The sequence below is a fragment of the Columba livia genome, chromosome W (genome assembly GCF_036013475.1).
Source record: "Columba livia isolate bColLiv1 breed racing homer chromosome W, bColLiv1.pat.W.v2, whole genome shotgun sequence".
Taxonomy (NCBI): Eukaryota; Metazoa; Chordata; class Aves; order Columbiformes; family Columbidae; genus Columba; species Columba livia.
In genome coordinates, this window is record NC_088641.1 from 327,383 (window position 1) to 352,671 (window position 25,289).

General features: G+C 45.5%; 1 protein-coding gene across 9 annotated transcripts; it reads right to left on the reverse strand.

The window, feature by feature from the left end:
* Positions 1-758: 758 nt before the first annotated feature.
* Positions 759-24,424, reverse strand: LOC102093541 (mucosa-associated lymphoid tissue lymphoma translocation protein 1). 9 transcript variants are annotated; one of them, XM_065044531.1, is made up of 17 exons: positions 24,210-24,423; positions 22,964-23,130; positions 19,025-19,146; positions 18,376-18,526; positions 17,161-17,339; positions 16,942-17,038; positions 16,183-16,215; positions 15,157-15,183; positions 14,271-14,306; positions 13,358-13,561; positions 9,044-9,221; positions 7,655-7,729; positions 6,921-7,048; positions 6,184-6,333; positions 4,784-4,941; positions 3,813-3,938; positions 759-3,030 (listed from the first exon to the last, which is right to left on the reverse strand). In XM_065044531.1, exons 1-17 carry the CDS (start codon positions 24,368-24,370, stop codon positions 2,560-2,562), a joined length of 2,463 nt encoding a protein of 820 aa, XP_064900603.1. In that variant the 5' UTR covers positions 24,371-24,423; the 3' UTR covers positions 759-2,559. The 9 variants fall into 9 exon arrangements, with proteins under 9 accessions (XP_064900603.1, XP_064900604.1, XP_064900607.1 ...); XM_065044532.1 differs by having other exon boundaries at positions 14,271-14,303; positions 24,210-24,422; XM_065044535.1 differs by lacking the exon at positions 7,655-7,729 and having other exon boundaries at positions 24,210-24,424.
* Positions 24,425-25,289: the final 865 nt, after the last annotated feature.

Sequence of the window (25,289 nt, forward strand, 5' to 3'; positions counted from 1 at the left end):
TCCTGCAGCCTGTCCTTGAGAACCAGCATATTTCACCCTCCACGCCAATGACGGATACAGTTACAGGGCTTTCTAAAGGCAGGGATACGGTAAGAAACGCTTCCCGTCAGCATTCCCTGTGCAAGCAGGGCTCAGGACAGCGTTTCCTCCGCAGGCCCTGCTGCCACAGGCAGCGTTTTCAGCCCATGTGCACACGTCCCTCTCCGCCCTCTACAGTTCTGTGATGTTCCCTTTACCACGTTCAAATAACTTACAGCTGGAGTGCAGACCGTCCGAGGCTGATCGGCTCCCAGGAGGCACCACCTGCTCCCGCGGCGCCGCTGCTCCGGGCCCGCGCCGCCCCGCGCCGGACCTGCCAACACACAGCCAACACTCAGCCCGTCGCCGTTCCTAACGGGATCCCTTCTCTAGCCACATTTGTCCAGGAAACGGTCCGAGTCTCACTGAAACTCGTTTGGATCCCTTTGTGAGGCGACGGAGGAGGGCCGCTTTGGTTCAGCCAGCAGTACAGGGGAGACGTTAGAAGCCAGAAGGCAAAAAAACCCCAAACCGAGAAAACCTTCTAAGTGCAGAGTTTGCAAAACCTGTACAGGCCCAGGGCACAGACAGGTTTAACTGGAGCGGAAGCTCACGATTCAGATTGCCCCTGCTTTTTTCTTACGGAAACTATTTTATTATATGCCCTGTTTGAATACAGACTGGGGGTTTTTAAACTGGGAAGAGTAGAAGAATATAGTAACTACGTATGCACAGATATGTAATTTTGTGAGCAACAGTTTATTATACAGTAAGAAACAGAATAAGCTTTCATACAAATTAGAAAACTGTGACAAAGTATCAGCTAAATATTACCGTACTAGGTCATGTCTCTCGCCACATTTCTAAGTCAATTACACAGGATAATTAATGCACAGGCACATCTCACCCATCAATAAGTATTTCACTATTCAATACCCTCCAAAGGAGAACGTCAGACACTCAGGCTCATTGCAGATCACCTCAAGCGTGGCTGTCATTTGGGAATAACTGCATTAAACCCCACGGACATACCTCCACCTTCCAGCACAGGCCAGCCTGAAGACGAGACGCTAACGCTGCACGAGCACCGCCTGCGCCCAGCCCCACGTCCGCCGGTCCCTCCGGCACCTCAGCTGAGCCTTCTGACTGGCTTGTCCACCGCAGCAGGGACTCAGCCAGTCTAGCTTTTGCTACCTGCTTAATGGAAACTGCTACAGTAATTTCTCTAACGTAAAACAAATGACTTATGACAGGGATGTTAATGAAAGCAATACTGCTTATCAGCATTACCAGGGCAGAAGCAATTGCAATACTTCGCTTTCTATGAACAGGCACCTTCCCCCCTATTTCCGTTTAGTGTTCTTCCAGAACATGAAAAGACCACCTTTCCAGAAATCAGATCAGCGAAAATCTCAGATGTGTTACTTAAAAGAAACATGATCATAATAAAAACAACCCGGGGCAGTATGAATTGTGACTTCGCTCCCTCTGATAATCCGTAGCTCTCTTAAAAAAAATAATAATAAAAAAAAAGCAAAAAAAAAGGAAAACGAAAAAAAGTGACGACGTTTGTCTGCTCACTGAGCCCAGGCCTGGCTCCTGGCTCCTGGCTCCGGCGCAGCTCTGCGCGCTGACCGCGGCGCCGGGGCACGCGGTCCAGCCGGGGTCCAGCTGCCCCCAGGGACCCGAGTGTCGGAGCCGGGTCTGATACAGACACCGGGAGGGAGGGAACCTGAGGCCTCCAGGAGACACGTTCTGAACACTGCAGTATTAAAACACGATACAGTCACTTCTGTAAAAGCTCCCCCTTCGCTCATTTTACATTTTCAATAGGAGGCTGTTACAACATATATAAACACATAATTTTAATACAGTTATGTAAAAAGAAACCCCTGAAACGGAAAGATGGAGGAAAGAAAGGTACATTTACCATTTTGGAGCTAATGGATTTTTTAAAATCATGTTAAATTGTAGAGGACATGAAAATTCATCTTCCTGCTTAATTCTGGCAACATTTTCTCCTCTGACAGCTACACGTTTATCTTGGTTCTGTACAGGACGAGCAGTTCCTCTCTGAAAACAGAAGATTTATGAAAAATAGATTTACGGTCAATGTTGTAACTCCCGCAGGTACTGGAGGAGCAGCTGGGAGGATCCAAGCCTTTACTATCTCAAGAGAACCCACCACAGCCAGGATTTTCTGCACTCATCCCCTAACAGCTCCCTCCCAGAAATTCATGACTGCCGGAGCTCGTCAGCTGGCCCGCCAGAGAATGGAATGGGAAACAGAGTTCAGGTACTTCCCTGTAACAAATGTCAAATGGTAGGAGAAAAACATAAAACCCATGCCTTTTCCACTCCTAAATCTCTCAGTCCAGTTTTGTCTCTCTGCATCTGAAAAGTTTTGGTCATGATCTCATCCCTGGTCCCACCTCCAGACCACCCAGTCCCTCTGTCCCGAACTCCAGCAGACAGACAGACAGCCAGGCAGGCAGGCAGCCAGCGCGGCAGGTCCCCTGCTCAGGGCGATGCCCCAACACGTCACGGCTGCTGCTGCTCAGGGAACCTGAGGCTGTTGGAGAGAAGGAATTCCAGTTCAACAGTGTCATCAGTGGTCTCCACTGGTACGTTACTCTTTCCCACAGGGCGGGAGTCATTCTGTACTTCATGTCTGGTAGCCAATATCCTTGAAGTCCCGCTGCAAGAACATGCCTCCAGCTGTCTGATGTTGCCCGCGCACATACGGTTTGGATGGTAAACGCCTGGACAGGAATTTGGTTGGCAATGACTAGGGATGTAGTATTGACTTGCCACTGGACTTGATTCCATCTGATTATGAAAAGGATTATTAGCCACGCAACAGGTCTGGAGGCAGTTCTTGGTTTTGAATCCATGATGAAGGCCTAATTTAGCAATAAGGGGCTTCCCAACATTAACTTCCTTTCTTTCATCCATTGTATCTTCTATTCCTGGATACTCATAGTGCAAGCAAACAGTGAAGATCAAGTGTTCCTGCAAAAGAGGAAAGGTGGAGGGGGGAGAGATGGGAAAAAAAGTTACACTTCCACCCCAGATTAACAATCTAGGAAACACTTAAAGAGGCACAGTGTACTGGAGAAGGAGGCTAAGCTTTGCAGGAGCTACACACATATCACAGGCAAGGCTTGTTTACCGAGGGCATCTTTCAGTTAATTCTTGCTGACCTGACAGTCTTTATTTCTAGAAGCACTTGTATTACACCAGCTGCCAAAAGTGCTGAAGAAGAGATACCAAGTGACGTCCAGCACCAGATTTTCATGACGCAAAGATACAGAGATCAACTTAACAGTGCCACAGTATGTTCAAGTGAGAACCTTCCAAAACTGCGTGCCCAAGAGCACAGGTTGGAACGCAAGGAGATGGTATGTAGCATTTTCATCTCCTACAAATAACCTTGCAAGATGCAGCTCTGCTTCAGGGCACATTCTGCTTGTACTACAGGGCACAGGAACATCCCCGCAGTGCATAACAGAAGATCTCTGCAAAAATCATCACCTTGCCAAAGTTCAGTACGGGCCTAGAAAATACAAAGTGCCTTGCACGATGCTATCAAGATTGCACATGCATCGACTCCCTGGCTTTTATTTTCCAGCTAAGAAACTAAAGTCAATAAATTATGCTATTAGGCATTTTTTCCCTCCAAAGAACACGTTACTTAGAGTGCAGACAATACAGAGTTACCTCAACAGAACTGCAAAGCAACACGATTAATCTAAAGTATCTGAAAAAACTTGTGAAGAGTAACAGATACTAACCCTTAGTTTCTGCAGTGAACTTAGCCTGGTGTAGAGGCAGTGCTTGGGAAGGTCCTTGGACACTAGATAGCTCCCAGTTTCCTCAGGAGTGCCTTTGTTGGCCTCTTTAGGATCCACATCCAGGTCCTGTTGCAAGAAAGAAATGACAACTTAGTTGAAGGTACAGAATCTGTACATCATAAAATAGCCATATTTCTTTTTATAAAGTCAGGACTTTCTTCTTAACAGAGAACACCGGTCTTGGATTACTTGCAAAGCTGCAGAACCCTGTTAGTGGCAGGCAGAGGGGCCACATTTGGGCAGGTCACCCTCCTCTGCCCGCGGTTCCTGCCAAACTTGCTGTGCTTGCTTCAGGGCTGCTTTTTTGTTACCCAACCTCTACCGTGAAGGACAGTACCTAACACTTCTTCTGTGGGCTAAAAATACATGTAGTTATTATGCACATTAACTCAAATATTTTATTCATAAGGCATCAGAAGTGTCCTGTTTGTTCTACCTAAGAAGGTTTTCTGCCCCATGTCCTCTTTCATAGACATCAAAAAAGAAAGTTTTTTGCCCCGAGGAGCTTTCTGGTTTACTCTTATCCTTCTCCTTACTGTGATCGGCTGAGTAACATCAATGTAACCGGACAGGATCACTCAGCTGCAAAGAACTGTAGAACTGAAGCCTAAGAAAGCTTGTCTTGCAAGGCAGACATGTCCTCAGCTCACTCAGGAGCTACTGACATTCAACTTCCTTACTTAAATGTAACAAATACTTAACACTGGACAATGAAAAACAAAGGAGACTTTGAAAAAGATGTTCCCAGATTAATTTTTATGGATTTTCACCTATCTTAAAAATACGCATTTTAAAAACCAGTAAATGTGTGCGTCTGTACAGACACACACACGCAGACCCGTTCTTTCCCCAAAGATGCAGGTGGACGGGGCAGACCAGAGACCACCCGGACACCAGCGGGAAGCACTTACGAGCGCGAAGTCTGTGACGTAGGCTCTGCAAACCGCTATCTCAGGTGGCTTCTTTACTATGCGCGTGTAGATTATCATGACATTGGAAAACTCGGCTGCGAACCCCAACTGAATCTGAACACCACATTTGAATTCAAGATACATACTTTCTGGAAGCTCTGCAAATAAATAATGTATCATCACTTCTAAATAAAGCATAGCGTTTGCGTTTTCTCTTTATTTTTCTTTTGGTTTTAAACTCAGAAGTTCTGAAAGGTAGGGACCCCCTCCTCCCGCCCGAAGCCGGCCGCGCCGCAGCGCTGTGTGCCGGATCCACGCGCCGCTGGGGCGCCGCCAGAGACGGCTCAATCCCTGCTCAGCCAGCAAGGCCGCGCTGCTGCAACTAAGACGTGGCTCACCGACACAAGGATTTGTTTCCGTGTCCGTAATCAAACCAGGAACGGTGATGCGGTATATACCCAACATATAGGAGACTCAGCTATAGCATGATAAGAACCTTTGGATTTGACTGCAGAACAAGTTTCACGTTCAGTTTTTCCTTTCACAACCTATGCACACATTCACAAAGCCCAGCCTGCAGTGTTTGTCTTCTTTACATTTTGGATCTTTCTCAGCCCACAGGAACATACCCTAAAGTGCTCAAGGATCAATGACACCATTCTGTGCGTGTATGCTTTGCACTGATTCTTCTGCTCCCACTGAAGTGGGTTATTTATCATTATTGTAGACAGAGCAAATATAGAGGCTACTCTTTTCCCAAATTCCAAAGATGTTCTCTTCTATGCATGGCTTAACACAGCTAAACCATCATGTCTTTATAATTTCTGTTTTGCATTTCAACCAATTAACAAACAAGAATTGAGGGCTTGACTCCACAAATGAAAGGGTCTGCCGGCATGACTAGTTAGTTCTAACAACGCCACCTCTGACCCTCTGCCCAATCTGTCAAAGAAATCTCAAAATATACTCCAGCATATTTAGGTGAAAAAAATAAAAAGGTTCCAAACCTCAGCACCCCTGTAAAAAGAATCCCAGAAAGCCTGGAACTGACCTCGCTCTTAGTTTCGTGTTCTTGGTTGTATACGGTGAAACTTTTCATCATGCCCTTTCACCATACAGTTCACCTGGCTATTCCAGGTGACGACTTCAGAAGGGGATTAACGATGGCTCAGAAGTGTCACTGTCAGACACAAACGGACTCTTAGGAGATTATCCCTGGAGGCACACATCATGTAAGCCTCCCCTTCAGCCCTTGAGAGGTCTCAAAGATGCTTGTTCGTTATAACAATTCAGATTAACTTGAATTTCTTCCACTTCCATTCAGCATCACAACCCGCAGGCTAGAGATTATTTTTCCCATTGCAGCAGCATGATCACCCCAAAACCAGAGTGTGCCATACCGTGAGCTTTGGCCCACTGCAGGTTCCGTGCCAGAGACTCTGCAGAAGATGCGGTTTGTTGGATGGGATCAGTCAATGCCCTTTTCTCAGACAGGCTGCTGCGGATCTCCAAAGCTTGCTTGCCTTTGGTAAGGTGACACTTGCCCATATCTAAAAATAAGATGTATATGTTCTCTTTCAAAATCAATGTTTGCACAGAAGCAGCACATTTCCCTCAACCGTTTTCACTTTAGCACTTCTCCTGTCAATTAGGAAAGACAATTACTGAACCAGGCATATTAAAATAGTGGATTGCCCCTTATGGTATCCTTACACCCTTTGATAGAGAGCAAATAATGATCATCACCAGAGCACTCTTTGAAGTAGGCAGGACTCAGCTGTTAAAACGAATGTGGAAATGACTGGATTACCATTAGCAGCTAACACCACAAGACAAGAGCAACATGACAACTCCAAGCTCCATCCAGAAAGACACTCAGAAAAATATGGTTCACTAATAAGAAGAGCATAAAATTGATCACTATTAAAGATGCTCACATCCCTTTATAATATCATGATCTTTGCTAATGTGCTGCTCAGTAGCACCTGCTTCTCGATAAAAGCTGCTGCTTTAACGAAATGCAACAAGAAAGAGCTTAAAATAGTTTAACACATTCACCATTAGGCAAATGACATTTAAGCAAAAAGGTTTCTAGTAATGCAGGCTGAGAAGATTAGTGCAGTGAGCGGGAGTTCACCTTCTGCAACCTCATCAAGCAGTACAGTAATCTTCTTGTCTTCCAGCAAACGGTCCTTCAGGAACTTCATGAAGATTCCATTGGCCAAACCCGACTGCTGAATTTCAAAAGCTTCTGCTCCCTGGCACCTAGGAGATCACCAAGATCAGACGAGGAAAAAGCCCTGAAACATCTGCATGATTAACACCAACATGAGGACAAAAGGAGTAAAAATGAGCGCAAAATGGGGGAAAGAAACGCTACAACGTGAAAACCAGGTTGTGCCTAAGGCCAGCCTGCTCCTCGTGTTCCCTTGCAAGCAGCTCATCCTGGGAAGGTTTCACTTGCAGTCAAGCCACAGACCAGAGCTGACGTCAAACTGTTTATCGGAGGAGCTTTAATTTGTCACAGAAGAATTCCTTAAAGTGCAACTGCCGCTATTCAACAGCTTTTTCCTCCAGCGAACGTGCCCCAGCAGGCGGCTTGGGCCAGGTGACCTCGAGTTCCCCTCCCACCCACCCCTGTGTGGGTCTGTGAACTACTGGCGATCATTACAGACACATCTCCACAGGCGCACTCTGGAATGGCTCAAGGAACGACGTAAAAGAGAGAGGACGAGGACGCGGACATGGATACACATTAGCGGTCCTTTAACACCACGGTTACTGCTCTTCTGTAACAGCTTAGCTATACAATCTCAGTGGCCACTCTGGCTTCAAACCCTCTGTGGCGCAGCAAGAGAAAAACCTCCTTACGTTGCATATCCAAAAACGATGTTGGCTGTAACCTTCAGAGCATCTAAGATAAGAATTGTGTCATCATATTCATTTCTGCAATAAATGGAAACAAAAAAAAGTACAATAATAATTGGAGAAAAAACAATGGTGACAAATTCTACAGTTCTTCAAACTACCGAAACAGCACAGTTCAGAAACAGCGTCTTTTTTCTCTCCTACAATTCTGGAATGAATCTTGACTCCCAAAAGACAAAAATTAGTATCATCAACACTTCGCATGAAGACAATGTAAAGACACTTACATCATGCGTTACCCAGATGAGGGCATGCTATGTTCACCAACACAGAGCTCAGCTGCAATCGCCTCGAAAATAATTCCTGCTAAGTAGCCATTTTAGGTTATAAAAAGCACTATCCAAATCTCCACTATTTTTTTCAAAACATGGTGTCTGCACGGTCAGCATGAGCCTAATGTAGCTGTATTTTCTGTCTGGAGAGCGGACTGTGGACCTGAATTGGGTCACCAGCATTCCACTAGTGGGGAAGCTCAGAGTACCCACAAACACCACAGCACTAGCAAGCGTGTGTTACGGAACAGTCCTCAGAGACCAGTTTTCAGAAGTGCTGACTGAAGAACTGATTTCAAAGGTAAGTTTAATCGGGCATAGTAGTCTCTTACCCTGGAAAGAAAACAGTACTTTGTTTAGAAAAACTGGATAAACCAGTTGATCTTTAAGCTCTAAACAAAGACACAACATCTGCAGCATAAACGCAGTCCACAAAATCCATGTCCCCAAAGAGTTCTGAAATATGCACTTCACCCGAGCCCTCCTGCCAAATTAACACGTCTGTGATCATATGGATTCTGCCTCCTCCCTGCAACCATGAAGATGGGTAGCGATGCAAGGGGAAAGGGTAACTTGGCTTCTTTAAGATGCCTAATTCCACTTTTATCTAATAAGACTGACACTTTGTAACTTTCAAACAACAACAACCAAAGAAGAAATAAATGTAGATCAAATCAAGAGGCACGTATCTGCCCGCCGAATCAGTGTCTCATCACCAGCTTCCCATGTCCACCCAAGGCCAAAGGCAAACCCGGCGTGCGTGAACGCTGCTGCCTGGCGGAGCGCCCTCGGAACTCTGAGCTTCCAAGGGCGGCGAATCCTCGGCCAGACTAGGCGCCTCTCCTCAGCACGAAGTCCAGCCTCCTCAAGATCCCGGGATCCTCTCCAAGTGGCTGTTCGGTTTTATTTGTTTTTAAAATAGGCTCCTTTTTAACCCGTTGCTGCAGTGAATAAACTGAACTTCACAGTCGCTTCCCAAAAGTACTGTCATTATACCCTCTCCTTCTATTGGAAGCAAAAACATCCTGCAAACGTAATGTCAAGAATTATGAGATGATACCTTTTCCGACACATATCCAGCAGGAACACGTTGAGTCCCGTCTCTTTTGCCTGCATTAGCTTCAGGATGTTCTGCACACACAGACAGTTTGCAGATCGGTAGGGGTTTGGAACATCGACAGGAACCATGAAGCTGTTTCCATAGTTTTCGTAGCCATGGCCGGCGTAGTATAACAAACCTGGGAGTTCAAAACATATGTGACTGGAAACACACCTGGAGAGCACATTGGAACGTCCCTGTAAACAGCAGCACCGTCACGAACGCCACGCACTACGTCCGCACTATGTGTCTGTGGGAGATGAAGATCATTCAAGCTGCTCCACACAGGTTTTTTAATATCGACATGTCTTTGTTAATACAGGAAGGAAGGGGAGGCAGGGAACGACTTAAACAACTTCACAACACACAGACGCATCAGGTTACCAAAAAATCACTCATGCAATAGAATCAATTAGATACGTGCATCAAAACCACAAAGTTAAATTCCCTGAAAACAGAGAGAGTTATGATCTCTAACAGAAACAATCTTATATATGAGAAATAATCTCGTGTATGAGATGAGAGCCATCCACACGAAGAAGGAAACGTGGCAGCTGTAGAACATCCCCTCCACATGCGCGGTTACAAAGCTCCGAGTGGCAGCGAGTCACTGCAGATTTCACAGCTACAGAACACAATGCTGAGCACTTTGGATGGAGTGCTTTCCCTTTTCCTAATGAGATGCTGCTATCTTTAAAATTATTCTCCTTTACTTATTTTTTTTTACTTGCCATTAACCATCGGCAATTCTTAAAAGTACTCTAACTAGAAAAACTCAGAGGAGAACCTTGCTTGCACAATGACAGCATTTTTCCAGCCTTTAGTTTTACTCTTTCCTCTGTAGTTTATCCATTTGCCTGTTCCCAGTGCTGGTGTTGCTCATCGATGGCAAGTTCCATCTTCTAAAAAGAATCTTTATTCATCTATACAGAGCAGCCTATGGGTCAGATCTCCAGTTAGTATACAGTGCTGCGGCTGAATCAAAGTCAACAGAGAAATGAGTATCTATGTAACTGGAGATATTACGGCATTGCTCACTAAAAATAGTTACGAAATCTGTCACTACAAAACTTGAATTTTCAGAAAAAAAACAAAATAGGCCTCACCCTGACATACTAAAATGATCTACATTTAAATCAGCCCACGGAGGTCGTTATTTTTCCTTGTCATTACAGACAACTCCAACAAATGCGAACACTTCCCCCACACAGCCCTGCACCTTCCGTGGAGCACAGCAAGACCGAGCTGCAGCCCCCCAAACTACGCCCAGGGCTCCTGCTCGCCTGCGGGCTCCCAGCTCACCGGCAGCTACGCCGGGCCTGGCAAGCGGCTGCGTTCCACCACCAGCGCTCCCCGCTGCTCGGGGGAAACAGGCAGGAGCAGCCAGCAGGTGCCAACGGGGACGCGCGGGACGTGCCCCCGAGAGCTGGGAGCACAGCGGCTATCCGGCTGCCAGAGCCCTGCGGAACCGCAACAGCTTTACTCAGTTAAAAGTTAGATTTCTACAGGGCACGGAATGTAAAGCACACGATTAAAAACCTGAACAAATAAAGGGACTATTGGACTATTTGTGAGATTCCAGCGGTTACCCAAGACCGGGTGGTTTCAAGAGAGTCAAAAAGGAAGTTAAGCGCCGAGTGCATGACTGCATCTCAGGTACCGAGCTAAAGGGAAACGATTATATCTGATTCCCACAGAGTCTGGATCTGGACATAAATCAAGGTTCTATTGGAGATTATATGGATCTCCAAGTGTATGTTAGATAAGTAACTGGACTGACGGAACGGAAGGAAGTATCTTTCAAGTAAAGCACGATTTATCAGAGTATTTCCTCAAAGAACACAAATATCTCAGAAATTACGCAATATTGGTTTCATACCCTTGGCAGATGACTGTGCTATGTTATCCTATGAGTACCTGCAACGGTTAATACGTTGAGCTCACGATCAGAAATAAATCTGTGCACACCCAGAGCAAGCACAGTAAACATGTTTGGAGGGCCTCATTAGACACTTCGACACAACAGTTTTAAGTAGGCTCAAGTTCCTCACAGACGTCAGCGTTTACATGATATCTGCTGCTCTCTCCTGCTTTCTCTCTCTCTCTTGTTTTCAATAAAGTAGCCTAACTATTTTTAGCCTTTAAAAATATGGGTCTATGCTTTTACTCTTTGGGGAATACAATCTTAATTGCACCCTACATTTAGAACAACCTAAACTAAGACATTAGAGGAGACAATCACCATCAGTTTGTTCACTACTCCTGCTGTTAAGGAACAGTATTTGAAATGCCACCTTCCTGGCAGTAAGCGAGAATTACACAACGTCATATCAGGCATTGCGAATATGTGTAACAAGGACGAAACAGAAGCCGCCGCTGTGCCTCTCCTGTTTGGAGCTATGCCCACTAAAAATGCAATAAATCATCATCTGTTTGTGCACTGACAGCATCTTTTACATGCTTTAAGCCATTAATAGCCACTATCCAGAAAGAATAAAGTGACCATTTAAATTGAAGTAGTTATTGCCAAACACTACTAGAAGAATGCTCTGCCTACCTTTCAGAAACATCAACTTGCTGGGGAAATACAACTGCAAAAATATGCCTTATAAGGGCTTTCATAAGCCTTTCGGTACTTTAGTTTCTAAATTCTAACTAAGAAGGTGCAAGAACCTAAAACCTCACTCAAACACGCAAGCACGTCTGTTTCCCAGGGAACTAAAAAAGCAAACCGCTATCAGAAAGTCCACTAAACTTTAGTGCCATAATTAGTCTTCATGTCATGCAAGTTTTGGCTCTGACATAAATGCCCAAATGTCAGATCAGCCAGTTCTGCACAGGCAGAGCATCAGGTAACACACCATTAAAAGTCATTCTAAGAAATAATCTGACTTTGCGTGCCAAAAAAGAATCAAATAATGTTTTCTCGGGTGGGTGTTACTACAGGAATTGTGCATTTTAAACAGGAAAACTGGCAGAACTTTTTGGTCTCTGTTCTAAATATCTTCTTGAGTCATTTATGCAATCTCAGCTTTTAGAAAAATGACAAAAGCAGCGGCAGTCAGCAGCAAACGCCTCACAGTCCACGGAAGAACTTTTCTTCCACACCAAGCGAGGTCAGACCAGGCCCTTTCCACCCGGGACGGGAAGGGTTGTGCTCCGCGTTCAATTCCTCCACGCCCTGCCCTGGCCGGTACAGCCACCAGTTCTGTCTTGTGCTTCGTCCCTCGAAATCAAGTTCATGCAAGACAAGGAATCCCAATACAGGAGTAATCACCTAAGAATCACTGCATAGCCGTAAGTAGCAAAGCATACCAGATCCGACGGGTTAGTCGTTATCCCAGCAAGGGCCCCTCCTGTGCAGCATGTGGAACAGAGCTTAAAATTATTACTAATGTTCTGTTACAGGTATCTTACGAATGAATGTGTGACTCAACAAAAACGTATAGAAAAAAGATCTATGTGTTAAACACACATCTTCTAGTATGCACACTTGGCTTCGTTTGTCCTCCGTAACGAGATGCTGCAGCACAACCAGAGCATTCTGCAGACATCCGCAGACGACGGGATGAACAGAAGGGTCCCACCAGAAAGCCCAGAACACCTGCATGCTGTCCTTAGGGCTGCCCCAGCAGAACACAACCGAGCAGCCCTCGTGTGCCACGGGCCTGGCCTCGCCGCCCCGCCGACCTGCGGGCACGGCAAGGAGCGGGACAAGAGGAGTTTATGACGGGGTTCGAGAGGCCTCCTAAAGGCACAGGGGCTGCTGCCCAGGCTGCAGCTCGTCTTCTCAGCAACGGCTGCACAGCTTCCAGCTACTCTGCTGCCTGCTTGTTCTCATAATACACTAATACAGGTCACACAACAGACTGGTCTTGCTCTTGCCTAACAGACTCCTGCTAACGACCTCCTAGTGCAGACGTGCATCTTCTGCGCTGCGTGTTGTCAAGTACGCTCTGCAGATGCAGCAGCTTTTAGCAGATAAACACATCAGTGCTGTCAAACAGGAAAGTGCACTGCAGTGTTAGGAGTGGTTAAAGAAAAAACTTCAAACATTTCATCTGTTGTAAGAATAAAAAATAACATTTTAACCAAAGGCGAGGACATGCTGGTGGGTGTTTTTACCTGCTTTTCCAATTCTACATACGTGCTATTTGCCATGAAGTTCGTTTTGCTGTCACATATATTGAGCTGGCAGAGGTAAGTACTAGATGTTTGTGTCCTTCATACATCACCAAGCTGACCTACTTCGGAAGGGGGATCACGTGTTCTTACCATATACTCCTTTGTCCAGGAGAAGTAAAAATTCATCCACTGCATCTCGCATCTCAGACTCAGTAAGATCCAGCAAAGAAACAACTTTGAAATCCAGCTGTCTTAGCAAATTGGTCAGTTCATAGACATCTACCATCGGAGCCTTCAGCTGGGGGTGATTCCAGTAGCTCATATTTCCTATTAACAGAGCTACCTTGTCTGTTGCTGCGAAGATCAAGGAAAAACAAAACCACAGCACCTTTATATACTCCATGGGGTCGACATCTTTAAAGTCAATTTCTTCTAAACTGAGAACAGTACCCAATTTCACTTCAGGCACAACACTATATGATTTTCAGTGTCATCCAGCACCAACAATAGAGCTCAATTCAATTCTCATCCAAAAAACCAGTTCAGCGTGGTCTGACAGTCAACATATCTGAACTGTGATGCATCTCAGACCAAATAACCTGTCACTAAGAATATCTCCCATTTCTTTCATTTTGCTGAAAGAACAGACAATTGCTGAATTCCCCCATGCAAGAAGAAATATAACAAGTTGCCAAAGCTATGGCCAGTATACTTTCTCAAAACCCTTGAATCTTCTTATGTTTCTTAAAAACCCACCACACCGTTGAAGTATCCAAAGCAAGGGAGTGACACGCTGGCTAAGGCCGTGGCCAGAGGAATGCGAAACAGCAAACTGAAACAGATGAGAGGTTGTAGACACTCCCCGGAGTCACTAAAAATACTGGTGCCGTCACCACGGTTCACTACTGAAAGGGCATGCAAGCATTATAAAGCACTACAAAAATACACACGAGCCTCACTCCCTGCAGCTCCTTACATGCATTATTACTGCACTAGCAGCGGCAGACGCAGCAACATTCAGAAGCAGCAAAATCTATTCCCAAATAAATACAAAACTACTTACCAACAGGTCTGTGATTTGACCGCTCTAGCAGGTCTGCTTGAAACGGATTGAAAGAGCAGATCATCAGTAACTAGCCATAGCTGCCAACGGCAGAACATGAACCGCGTGTTCCACACACCATAGTCTACTGGTGCTGCTTTGCCTAACAAGTTAATAGCTTAGGACAAAAAAAGGGCTCTTTTTTGTTTGTTTTCGTGGGGTTTTGGGGTGTTGTTCTGTGGTTGTTGTTTACCTGATTTCCTTCACCCCCTTCCAGCAAGCATAGCCCACTAGGATGGGAATAACTAGTTCTAGTCTTGGCAAAAGTAAATGTATCTTTGATGTCTAACCCAGGAAATTAGATGAGCTTTGTGACTGGAGATTTTGGGAACACTGGATCAGGGATAGCCCCTTATGGAGCACTACTCTAGATCTATGTTTCTAGAACAAAAATCAAACAGGCGTCAAATCACATTAGCTCACTGCAACACGAATTTAAGAAATGCATCAACTCCGTATGTCATGGGTGACAGTCAGAGACACCTACATCTTTTTCACCTTCACGCCTGAAAGAGCAGCAACATACTAAAACTTAAGGGACCAAAGAAGCCACAGACAAGAAAGCTAAAGATAATTTCTTCTGTACAAGTATACGTACAGTGTAAAAGACAAGCTGTGTGTGATTTTACAAAGATAACAGCAGCCCTATGATTTACTACATTCTTCAAGTTAATTTATTGGAATCAGAAAGCTGTGCTGCTCTTTATGTGACATATGTCAATATTAAATCTCCAGTTATAAATACATCCAAATAACGTAAACTATATATTGTAACCCAGCTAAGCTTCAGTGATTTGTAACATAAAATGATGATGAGAAAATAAGTCCGCCAAAACGTAGCACTTACCTGGTTCTTGAAGATCACTTAGCTCTTCTGTGGAGAAGTACACCAATAAAATCAGTTTGAACAAGAAGAAAAAAATAGATTTTTATTAATAAAAACTGTAAAGTGTCATGCCATTATTCATAGAAGCTGAACAGTAGAAAACACACTGCCTTTCTAAAATACTTTTGGCTTTGCATTTCTGTAAATTTAACTTTCAGTGTTTATTCCACACACCGAGAAGAGACAATGCTACATCGATAGACTAAGCTACGCTAGACAGAGCGTTAGAACATAGTAGATCTCGAAACAAAGGGAAAACCACAGACTACGCCTCAACCCCAGGCATGCGGGCAGCTTGAGCGAGTAAGGAACGAGACACAGGAACGACCCGTTTCAAAAAGATACCTGAAGGACTGCTGAAAAGGCAACATCCCGAGCAAGCAACCTTACTTCTCAGGGTAGTTAAATTACAGGTAAGTAGGAGGTTTCTGCATCGCGCCCTACGAGGTAACGCAGACACCCCCGAGCCAGACCGACGTGAAGGCTCAACTGGCCTCAGCAGCCGCGCCACACAAGCGGCTGACTCGGAAACCCGCGTCACCGGGCTCCTAAACAGCTTCAGCTCTTCTCGTAAGGATGTTGCCTCCCGACCCCAGCCAAAGAAATCTCAAGATCCTTACATTTCACTGGAAACTGTAAGCACGTGACACGAAACCAGTGCAAAAATGGACACCTCTGACTACAGTGTGTTTCAAAAAGATGGACCCAATTTCAAATATATAGTGATTTCAAACTGGGTCAATCTTTTTGAAACACCCTGTATTACAGAAGACGAAAGTAGCTTTATTTTTCACCCTTGTGCTCTAAGGCATGGTATCAAGGCAAAGAGGAGAAAAGCACATGCAGAAGGAATGTTGCATCACACATGCGTGGTTTAAATTAGACTGAAGCTCCAAAGCCAGACATGCTTTCCAGCAACACACTCAGCAATCCATTACCCCGCCATTAATTTTTAGTAATTGATCCACAACCAAAGATTTACTTTACCTTCTGTGCACTCCACTGCCATAGCTTTCCTTCCTTGTGTTTTAAGGGGGGGAAAAATTGGGAGACAATTGCTCTCAGTTACGAGAGTCAGCACACAAAGTGGAAGACAACGGTCACTTCCCCGCTTCCCTGCACTTTGGCTCATTTTAAAGCAGTATAAATCAGCACCGACCACAGCACTGTACAGTAATTACTACTAAAACTCCGAAGTACTAAACTAGAGTATTTCTTAGGATAGGAAAAACTTGTCATATGAATTATGCAATAGTATTCCCAGATGTATCTGAAAGCTATATAAACAGATCATCGTCTCTTCAGTTTACTGCAAATACATGTACACACACTAAACCATGAATATTCATATATTCATTTATTCTGTTTGCTATGAATAATTTCACCTGTCCTGATTGCTGAAGGACTCAGTGTAACTCGGCCCATATCACCAACAAGAGTTAAACTGGTTTTAGTTGTCAAAAACCATGAAGCAATCAGCTTGCAATCTGCTGACAAACCATGTACATGCTAGCATTGCTTAAAAGTGGCAGCATTTCTATGCTGGCTACCATAAAAACTCCAAGCACTTTATAACTGATAAATCTCTCAAATTCCATTTGCTGCAAGCAAGCACAGCTGTTTTAACACATGGATAAACTAAAAATACAGAAGGCTATGTGCTTGGCTTAATTGAATTGATAAATTCAATCGATAAGAAGAAATTGATAAACCGACTGACCAATATCAAACAGAAAAACTCCTTACCTATAATGACTTCTATCTTCTCGCTGTCTTGATCTTCCCGGTCATTGAATACACGGCACCAGTATGTCCCCTGATGTTCCACATCCACGGAAGTCACCTACACAAGCACCACCAGTCATGTCACCAGACCCCCAGAGAATGAGCTTTGTTTTCTTTATGTGCTAAGTTAAAGGTGACTACGCATTAGTCCCCCCAGGCCGGCACTTTGCAGTAACTTACCGTGTAGATGTTTTTGCTCCCATTTGCCAAGGGAAATCCATTTCTGAACCACTGGTAATGAGGAATTGGGTTTCCAACGGCGCCACATTCTAGTACCAAAGCATCCCCCACTGTCAGGTTTTGCAGTTGGGGCTGAATACATATGTGCAACTTGTTTTCAGGCAAACCAATGAAGCCCTCTTAAAAAAAAAAAAAAGGAAGGAAAGAAAAAGAGAAGGTGAGACAACCTAAGCGCATACAGACTAACGTGAATGGACTTTCCTTACGCAAGTAACACACATTTGATTGTTGGCTGATCATTTATAAAACCCATGAACACGCACTTCACAGCAAAAAGACTCAGTTTAACTCACGTGTTTCTTCCTTAAAGACAATTTCAATAAATTGTCTTTACTATTATCTGGCTTGGTTACATGAAGTTGAAAAGACCGTGTTAGCAAACACATATGCTGCAACAGGCCTGCCCATGGAGCCCCAGCCTTTCTTTCTTTTCCCTGGGTGTTCTGGCTTAGACCGATTCATCCTTCCTGGTCGGTACAATTCTAAGATTGTGATAGCCTATTGAGATCGGAAAAAGTGACTGGAAGGGAGATCCCTCACCTTGCTGACTGCCAAACCTTATTCCAGACCTCAGCCCTGCTTCCCCAGAGAGCAGTTAACTCTTTCCACTCCACAGTGTCTACGTTTTCTGAAGTGTCCAGGCCTCCAGCACGCACACGCTCTGCTGGAGTTGCTGTTTTGGCCTGGGCAAGGAAAGACTTCTTTCTAGAAAAGCAGAGAACCTCATAAGATACTCCCTTGCCCAAATACCTTTATTTTCAGAGTGGCAGCACATGGATGACGAGGAAGCAGTCCTGATTGTTAGGCCAGAGCACTTGGGGCAGACATTGAGAACAGCCCACGTGTGCTCAGTCTCCAGCAAGTTACAATCAGAGGTAAACAACAAGAGAGTTACAGAATTGCTTTCCTGGTCCAAGAATCTTCTAAGAATTAAAAGGATCTGAGGCTGTGCATGTTTCCCACCTCTCTGTGCTTATCTACCACTGGGGAATTTCATTTCTCTTCTGCTTTTGTGACCAGTACAAGAACCCCATAACTGGACACTGCATTTTTAATCAGGCCTCTTTCACACCTGTGCAAGACAGCACCAGGGACCCACGCTCCTCTAACAAGCGGGAAGACAGACTTCCAGAAGAAAAGGCTTTTGCCACTCACCATGAGAGGCACCCTGGACATCACAAACTTCAAGCCGTGCCCACCGACTGAACACGAAGGAAGATTCACTGTTCACTCGACAGATGTAAAAGCCAGAATCGTTTACGTTCACCGGATTCAAAACCAGCTCTGGAGAGGTACCATGGGGAATCTGAAATACAGGTGAACCAAGAAATATTTACATTTAGACTGATCTAATCGTTACGAGGATCGAACATGACAATATTTATTGCAATGTCCATAACACCAGCCTCAATTCCTTCAGGTTTGTTTAAAATACCATAAACCTACTTCATTTAAACAAATAATACTTACAACCAGGGTGGCCGTTTCTCAGTAGGCCGTGTTAAACTTCTCGGGAGGCTGAGAGACAACCAACCTTACAGTTTCCTTACCGTCACGTCCCAAGAGCAGCCTCCAAGGATGAAGTGGTTGGAATATAAGGGAGCATCTCATTGGTTTAGCACATTGATAGGGTCATTATGCAGTATTTCTTAAACTTCTATTTTTATTAGTACATATAGCAATCTTCTCTCCTTGTAAATAAGAGTAATAGTATTTTTTTCTAAAAAAAGTATCACCCCACATGATTACCTATTATTTGGATCACTTATAAAACCAAAAATCTATATTCTGTATCAACTATTACCTCTTTTTCCTGCTTGAACCACTGGTAACGCACAAATGGGTGTCCCGTTGCCCAACAACACAGCTTGACGACCTGACCAGCGAGCACTGCTTGAGAGTCTGGCTGTACCACAATCTTTATACCTTTAAAAAGGAATTTACACATAGAAATGTTTTTAAGAAATACAATACCCCAATTTAAATCTGCGTTTAAATTGTCCTTTGAGCAAAGAAAGTCTCTGTCATTAAATATATTTGAAAATGATTTGTTTGTACTGTGTATACACGCAGTTCCCATTAGTTATATGACTTCAAGACATTCAAAATTGTCTTCCATTACATAAAATCCATGCTTAAATTGATCACTACTCTACAGAGTTTACTGAAGATGTGAAGTAGATCATTCAGGCAGCTCTACTCACTCAAGCAAATAATACTTCCACTGGCATCACAGACCCTTTGTGGGAAAGGTATTCTCAGTTTTAAGAGTTTGCTCACTCCCAACTATTGGAGTTGTTAATTTTCAGATTAAGATTAAGCACAGCCTGACAGATGGATAGGTTAACGACAACATAGTATATTTTTCTACTATTTCTCTTGCAACTCTATGAGCTGATCTGCTTGATTGTGCCCCCTTCCAGCCTGCTGCACACTCCCAATCTGCTCACGGGGGCAGAGCAAGAAACAAGGGAAGGTTTTGATGCTGTGCAAACACGGTTCAGCAAAAGCTAGAAGATCGGTGTCCCATCAGTACCGATTTGGTGAAAAATCAAAACCACAGAACCATGCGAGCTGCTATGAAGAAAATAAACTCCATCCTAGCTAGGCCCTGTACAAGTAGTCACAGAAAAATCACAGAAACAGTGAGCAGTACAGAGGCACTTCACCACCATTTCATTACTCTCAGAAACGAACAAGCCGATACAGAATAGGGGTGTGTACAAGATACTCAATTTTTTTAAGAGGCAGTTTACTTTCCCTGTTTTGGGCGAAAGTAGTTCCTTCTTTCTAGTTAGTGAAAATACACTGCAGAAGCCGAAAGCGCAGCCTGGTGCAGAAGCAACATTCCAAGTTGCCGGGGGAGTAATCCTACAGAAAAGTATAAACCAGAAGCTGTGTAAAAAAAAGCTGCAAAGAGATGGCAAATACCCCAGTAAAAGGCTCAAGGTTGTCACTTGCTCCCAGCCTTTTTATTACACTCTGCCAGGAGTTTTCTTCTTGTTTACTTTCCATCCCCCCCACGTTTAACAGCTGAGCTGCGCATCAGAACCTTTTCCTCATAGAGAATGTCTGAGGAAAGAAACGGTAACAATTTGATCACGGGGCTGAACCCTGAACAGAAACCCATGTGGTCAAAGACTGCAACAGAGCTGCTGTGACATTTGGACGTTCCGTGATCTCGGAAGCGGCTCTATCAACTTCCTCCACACGCCATCCTGCTCTGCAACAGCTGATCACATAGGTGGCTACGAGACCTGAAAACTCCCTGCCCTTCTTTCTCTACAGTAACTTCCCCCTGCGCCCCAGCGCTGAAGATCGCTACCTCGCCGCCTCATTAACCCTTCCCATGCTGCTTTGCACAGCTAAAAGGAACGTGTTAAATACAAGTTTTGAGCATCATAACCACCTAACAGTAACCAAGACAAACAGGAATGATATTATTTCAGTTTCAAGGACGGAAGACTTGTTCCTTCCAAAGACTTCCACTTGTTTTTTTTTAAATCTCTCCTGATTCGCACTGCTAATATCTCTTAGGAAAGTAATCGAGAAAAACAAATTCTCTCTAAGATTAATATTTTGCACTCCTTGGAAGCACTACAAACAAGTCCTAAGAAATCTGATTCACAATTTCTTCACAGTTTCATTTCTTTTCCTGCAACTCATTCAGCACTATACAGCTACCTCCTGCAAGCATCACAGAATTTTAATGGTTCAAAAGGAAAACCTTCTGGCTCAATTTTCTGAATGATTACAATGATACAGAAATAATTCTTCCATTTTCCCTGGGAAATGCAAAACTTGATTTTTACCATTTAGGATGGCAAACTGACGTTTATGGTTCCCAGACTTTGAAACGTGCACTGCAAATTAAGTACTTACAATCTTAACTATCATCCAACTGCTACATCCTTAGCTGACACACCAGTAGATATTATCAGTCATTTCTGGAAACTTGGACCCCATTGTTCACATTCAGACTGAAGTGCCTGAATTGCTAGAGCAGAGACCCTCCTGCAGAGGAAAGCCACCTCTTCGGCCTTGTTTCAATCACCACAACTCCGCGAGCTTGCACAAGGACTACACTGTAACACCACAAATTGCATACTCAGCCTTTTTTCCTTCTTAGCCTGGGAGAAAGCTCTTCGCGTTTCATTCATTTTGTGCAAGTTCATAACGTGATGAGCTCAAAAAAGGGCAGAAAAGGAACAGAGAAGTGACCCAAGGAACAAGATGCCCAGGCTTTCTCACTACCAAACCCAAGATGTATGAAAATTATTATCACTACTATTTCATGTCTTTAAAAGAAGAAGATCATCTACGGAGTTAATCAAATGTGACAGTCAAGTGCCTAACCTCTGAGACAAACAAATTCTGGAAGTCGGTTCTGGGAATCTATGGTTCTCTGGGAGATCCTCTGTATTGCTGCAAACAAAGCAACGTCCCAGCTTCTAACAACACATCTCTGCCCTAAAGCTACTGAAGTAGCATCACTGCCAGAACAGACCGCCGAGCAACACCAACACCGTACTCTCATTAACCCGTACACCCATAGGCTCACAAAGATTTCTGCCATTTTAACTGCACCAACTAAGCTGGCAGAAAACCACCTAACAAAGCAGAACGCTGCTATAGAGGCGCTGCACGGAACAATCCCCTTCCTAAAGGAACGGGAGCAACAGTTAACCTCTTTTCAGTTTATTAGAACAAATGGGCAGCCGCAAATCTGTGCTTTGACTTCAAGCATCAGCCACTCCTGAACATTGCAACAAACTCACTGCAAATATCAAGGCCTACCACTTCTTTTTAAGTAGTTCAAAACTATTTTTGATCTAGACTTTCTTCAGGTACCCTTTGCTTTGGTTTCTCTTGGTTGCTGTTTCTCAGTCTCTATGAAGCTACCCAGTCATCCTTTGAGGATGTTTAATCCATTCTATCACAGATCATAATGTTCTTCAAGGGACTAATTTATAACAAGACCACCTCTGGTTTTGCACTGCAGCAAGAAGCTCTTGGTTTGCACAGCCCTACTTGTGCACTCCCTTGTGCTGCCTCACTTCTAGACTTTTTGTGAACAAGCAAGAAGACTGTTAGCAGAAAATAATCTAGTTCTATCCTAGGTTAGTCTGGTTTTCTGTCCAATTTAGATCAAATATGCACCAGAACTGATACTAATTGGAGGGTAAGCTATGAAATGCAGTTAATGAAACCTGTAACCTAAACAGACGGGTGGCAACACTACTTGTCTTTCTAACTTGACCATTTCAGTTCTATAAGCATCTCCCAAAGGCACAGCTTGGCACAGAACCCGTCAGCAGAGGGAATGACAGCACCTGTCATCTCCATGCAGCCAAGTCCAAGTCTACAACAATACTGCATTAAGCCTGCTTATCTACTTGGCTTACTTTTAATCTCAGAATCATGTGAGCCAATTACTACGATAAACATCTGAATACCAGTTACTGGAATTCAAACACTACAGGTGTTTTTACTTACTGTAGAAAATAATTACTTCAAGTGCTTCCAGCATGAAACACCCAGTGCAGTGAGAGCACAATCCAGAGCTGACCTGCGAGGCCTGCAGAGCCTCCACGTGCTCCAGAACTGACCTGCGAGGCTGAGGCACTGCAGAGCCTCCGTGTGCTCCAGAACTGACCTGCGAGGCTGAGGCACTGCAGAGCCTCCATGTGCTCCAGAACTGACCTGAGAGGCCTGCAGAGCCTCCGTGTGCTCCAGAACTGACCTGCGAGGCTGAGGCACTGCAGAGCCTCCGTGTGCTCCAGGCCCTGCAGCAGCTCCACCAGCTCCGCCACCGTGCAGCCCCGGTCGCCCAGCAGCTTCAGGAGGCTCTGGCTGGGGCTCCCTTCTGGCTCCAGGACTTTGAGGGAACACTGCTCTAAATCCGAGGGGCTACAAAACAACATGAAAAAGACATGGCATACAGCTTGTCAGTACTTTCTCCTCAGAGCGGAGCTGAGTTAAAAATCACTTGCAGACAAACAAAACCATTAAAAAAAATAGAGAATGGAAATTCCTAGCTGATTTGGACATATCTGCAGTATTTCCTTCAAGTTTCAAGAGTTCAGAGTTTATCTATACAGTGAAACCTCCACAGACAGAAAGTGGTATTAGTGAGTTGCCTGCCACAAAACTGGAGACGGTTGTACCTAAAGCTTCTGACCAAATGTATCGAGACATCTTCTAATTTTCACTTTTTGAAGTCTCAGCAGAAAAACAAGTACAGGACCTTGCATTTTCATGAGCCTAGTTCAGAAACTGTAAAGAGCGAGTCAGAATCTAACTTGAAAGTCCAGGAAGACTTTGATTTCCAGCGCGGCTGCTTCAGGTGAACTGACAGACCCATCCGCGGCCACGGCGCCGTTACTGCTCCAGGTCATCTCCAGGCACTAACATGCTTAGTTTTAAATTACGGAGTTGACTCTTCATGCACTTTCAGTCATAGCACATTAAAATAACACAGATAATGAGGAAATGAATGCAGCTACAAAAAGGGAGTACAAGATTATGTATTCCCGCTAAAAAGATTGTTCAGTGCCATGCAGACTTGGAGGCGACATACTTTATTATGTAGACTTCATAGTGTTTTAGGGGATAATACAGAGAAACAAACACAGCGACAGGGGTCACGTTGTAGTCCTCAGGTCTACTTCCCCATATTAATCACTACAGTCATAACGGAGAACGGACACATCCTCATAACGTATGTTCAGTGCTCCATTTGAAATGCCACCTTTTTTTGAGATACTGCCCTCTAAACAAAATCTTGAAAAGCCACAGATGTAAAACGATCAGGAAGCGATTTAGAGAATGTGACCCAGGCAGACACAGCTGAAGAAAATGAATGCATTTACCCCAATACCGACAAAAGCAGCCGGAGGGCACAGTCCCCAGGCGGTTTCCATGTTCCCGCCAGGACGAGCCCCAGAGGACTGAGGGCCGGCCCGCCCGCCCCGCCCCGCTCCCCTCACCTCAGCCGGACCGTGCCGCGGCTCCCCGCGCGCTGCGCCAGGTCCCGCCAGCCCCGGCCGGGCACCGCTCGGTCCAGCAGCTCGCTGAGCCGCCGCAGCAGCGGCTGCGCCAGGCGGCGGAGGGGCAGCGCTCCCGCCGCGCCCCGGCCCGGCTCCCCCATCGCGGCTCCCGCCGGCCCGCGCGGGGCGGTGCTGCCGCCCGGAAGCACGCGCCGAGCGCAGCCGCGCGGAGCAGCACGGCCGGCACGGTGCACGCAGCGCGGTGCAGCACGCGCGGTGCCGCAGGGCACTGTGTATCACGGCGCGGTGTATGACGGCGCGGTGCAGCGCGGCCGGACACGGTGTATGACGGCGCGGTGCAGCGCGGCCGGACACGGTGTATGACGGCGCGGTGCAGCGCGGCCGGACACGGTGTATGACGGCGCGGTGCAGCACGGCCGGACACGGTGTATCACGGCGCGGTGCAGCACGCGCCGTGCAGCAGGGCGCGGTGCAGCACGCGCGGTGCAGCACAGCGGGATGCCGCGCTCGAGGCGCCGGTGCTGCCTGTCGCGCGGCGCAGCCTCGCGCCCTGCCCTGAGGCAGCCCCGCCATGTTTGTGCCCGGGCGGCCCCTGGCCCTTCGGAACGGGAGTGTTTTCCCTCGGTGTGAGGGAAGCGGTGAGGGTTTTATTTTACCCATTTTGACACGGGAAAGTCGAGCGTCGAAGGCCCGAGGGCAGCCGGCCCTGAGGGGCCAGATGCGGAGCAGCTCTCCTGGGAAATGGAGGCGGGCGGGAGATGAACCGGGCAGAGACCAGTCAACACTGGGGTGAGGGTCTCTCTTTGAGGAGAAACAGTCTGAGGGGCCGGGTGCCCTTTGTGTCTGAGCGCGGGAGAGCAGGTGCTGCTGGGGAAGAATCTCCTCAGGACAGGTGTCCCCATGCCTGCTGTCCAGCTCTGCTAATGGAGAGAGCTGTGTGGCCATCATCTGAGGGGAATTCTCATTTCTCTGGAGTTACAACTTGCTCAAAGTGGACTGAAAGTGCCTTAGAAAGTAGTTTTACTAACATTTTTAATTGGGGATCAAGCATTCAAATGC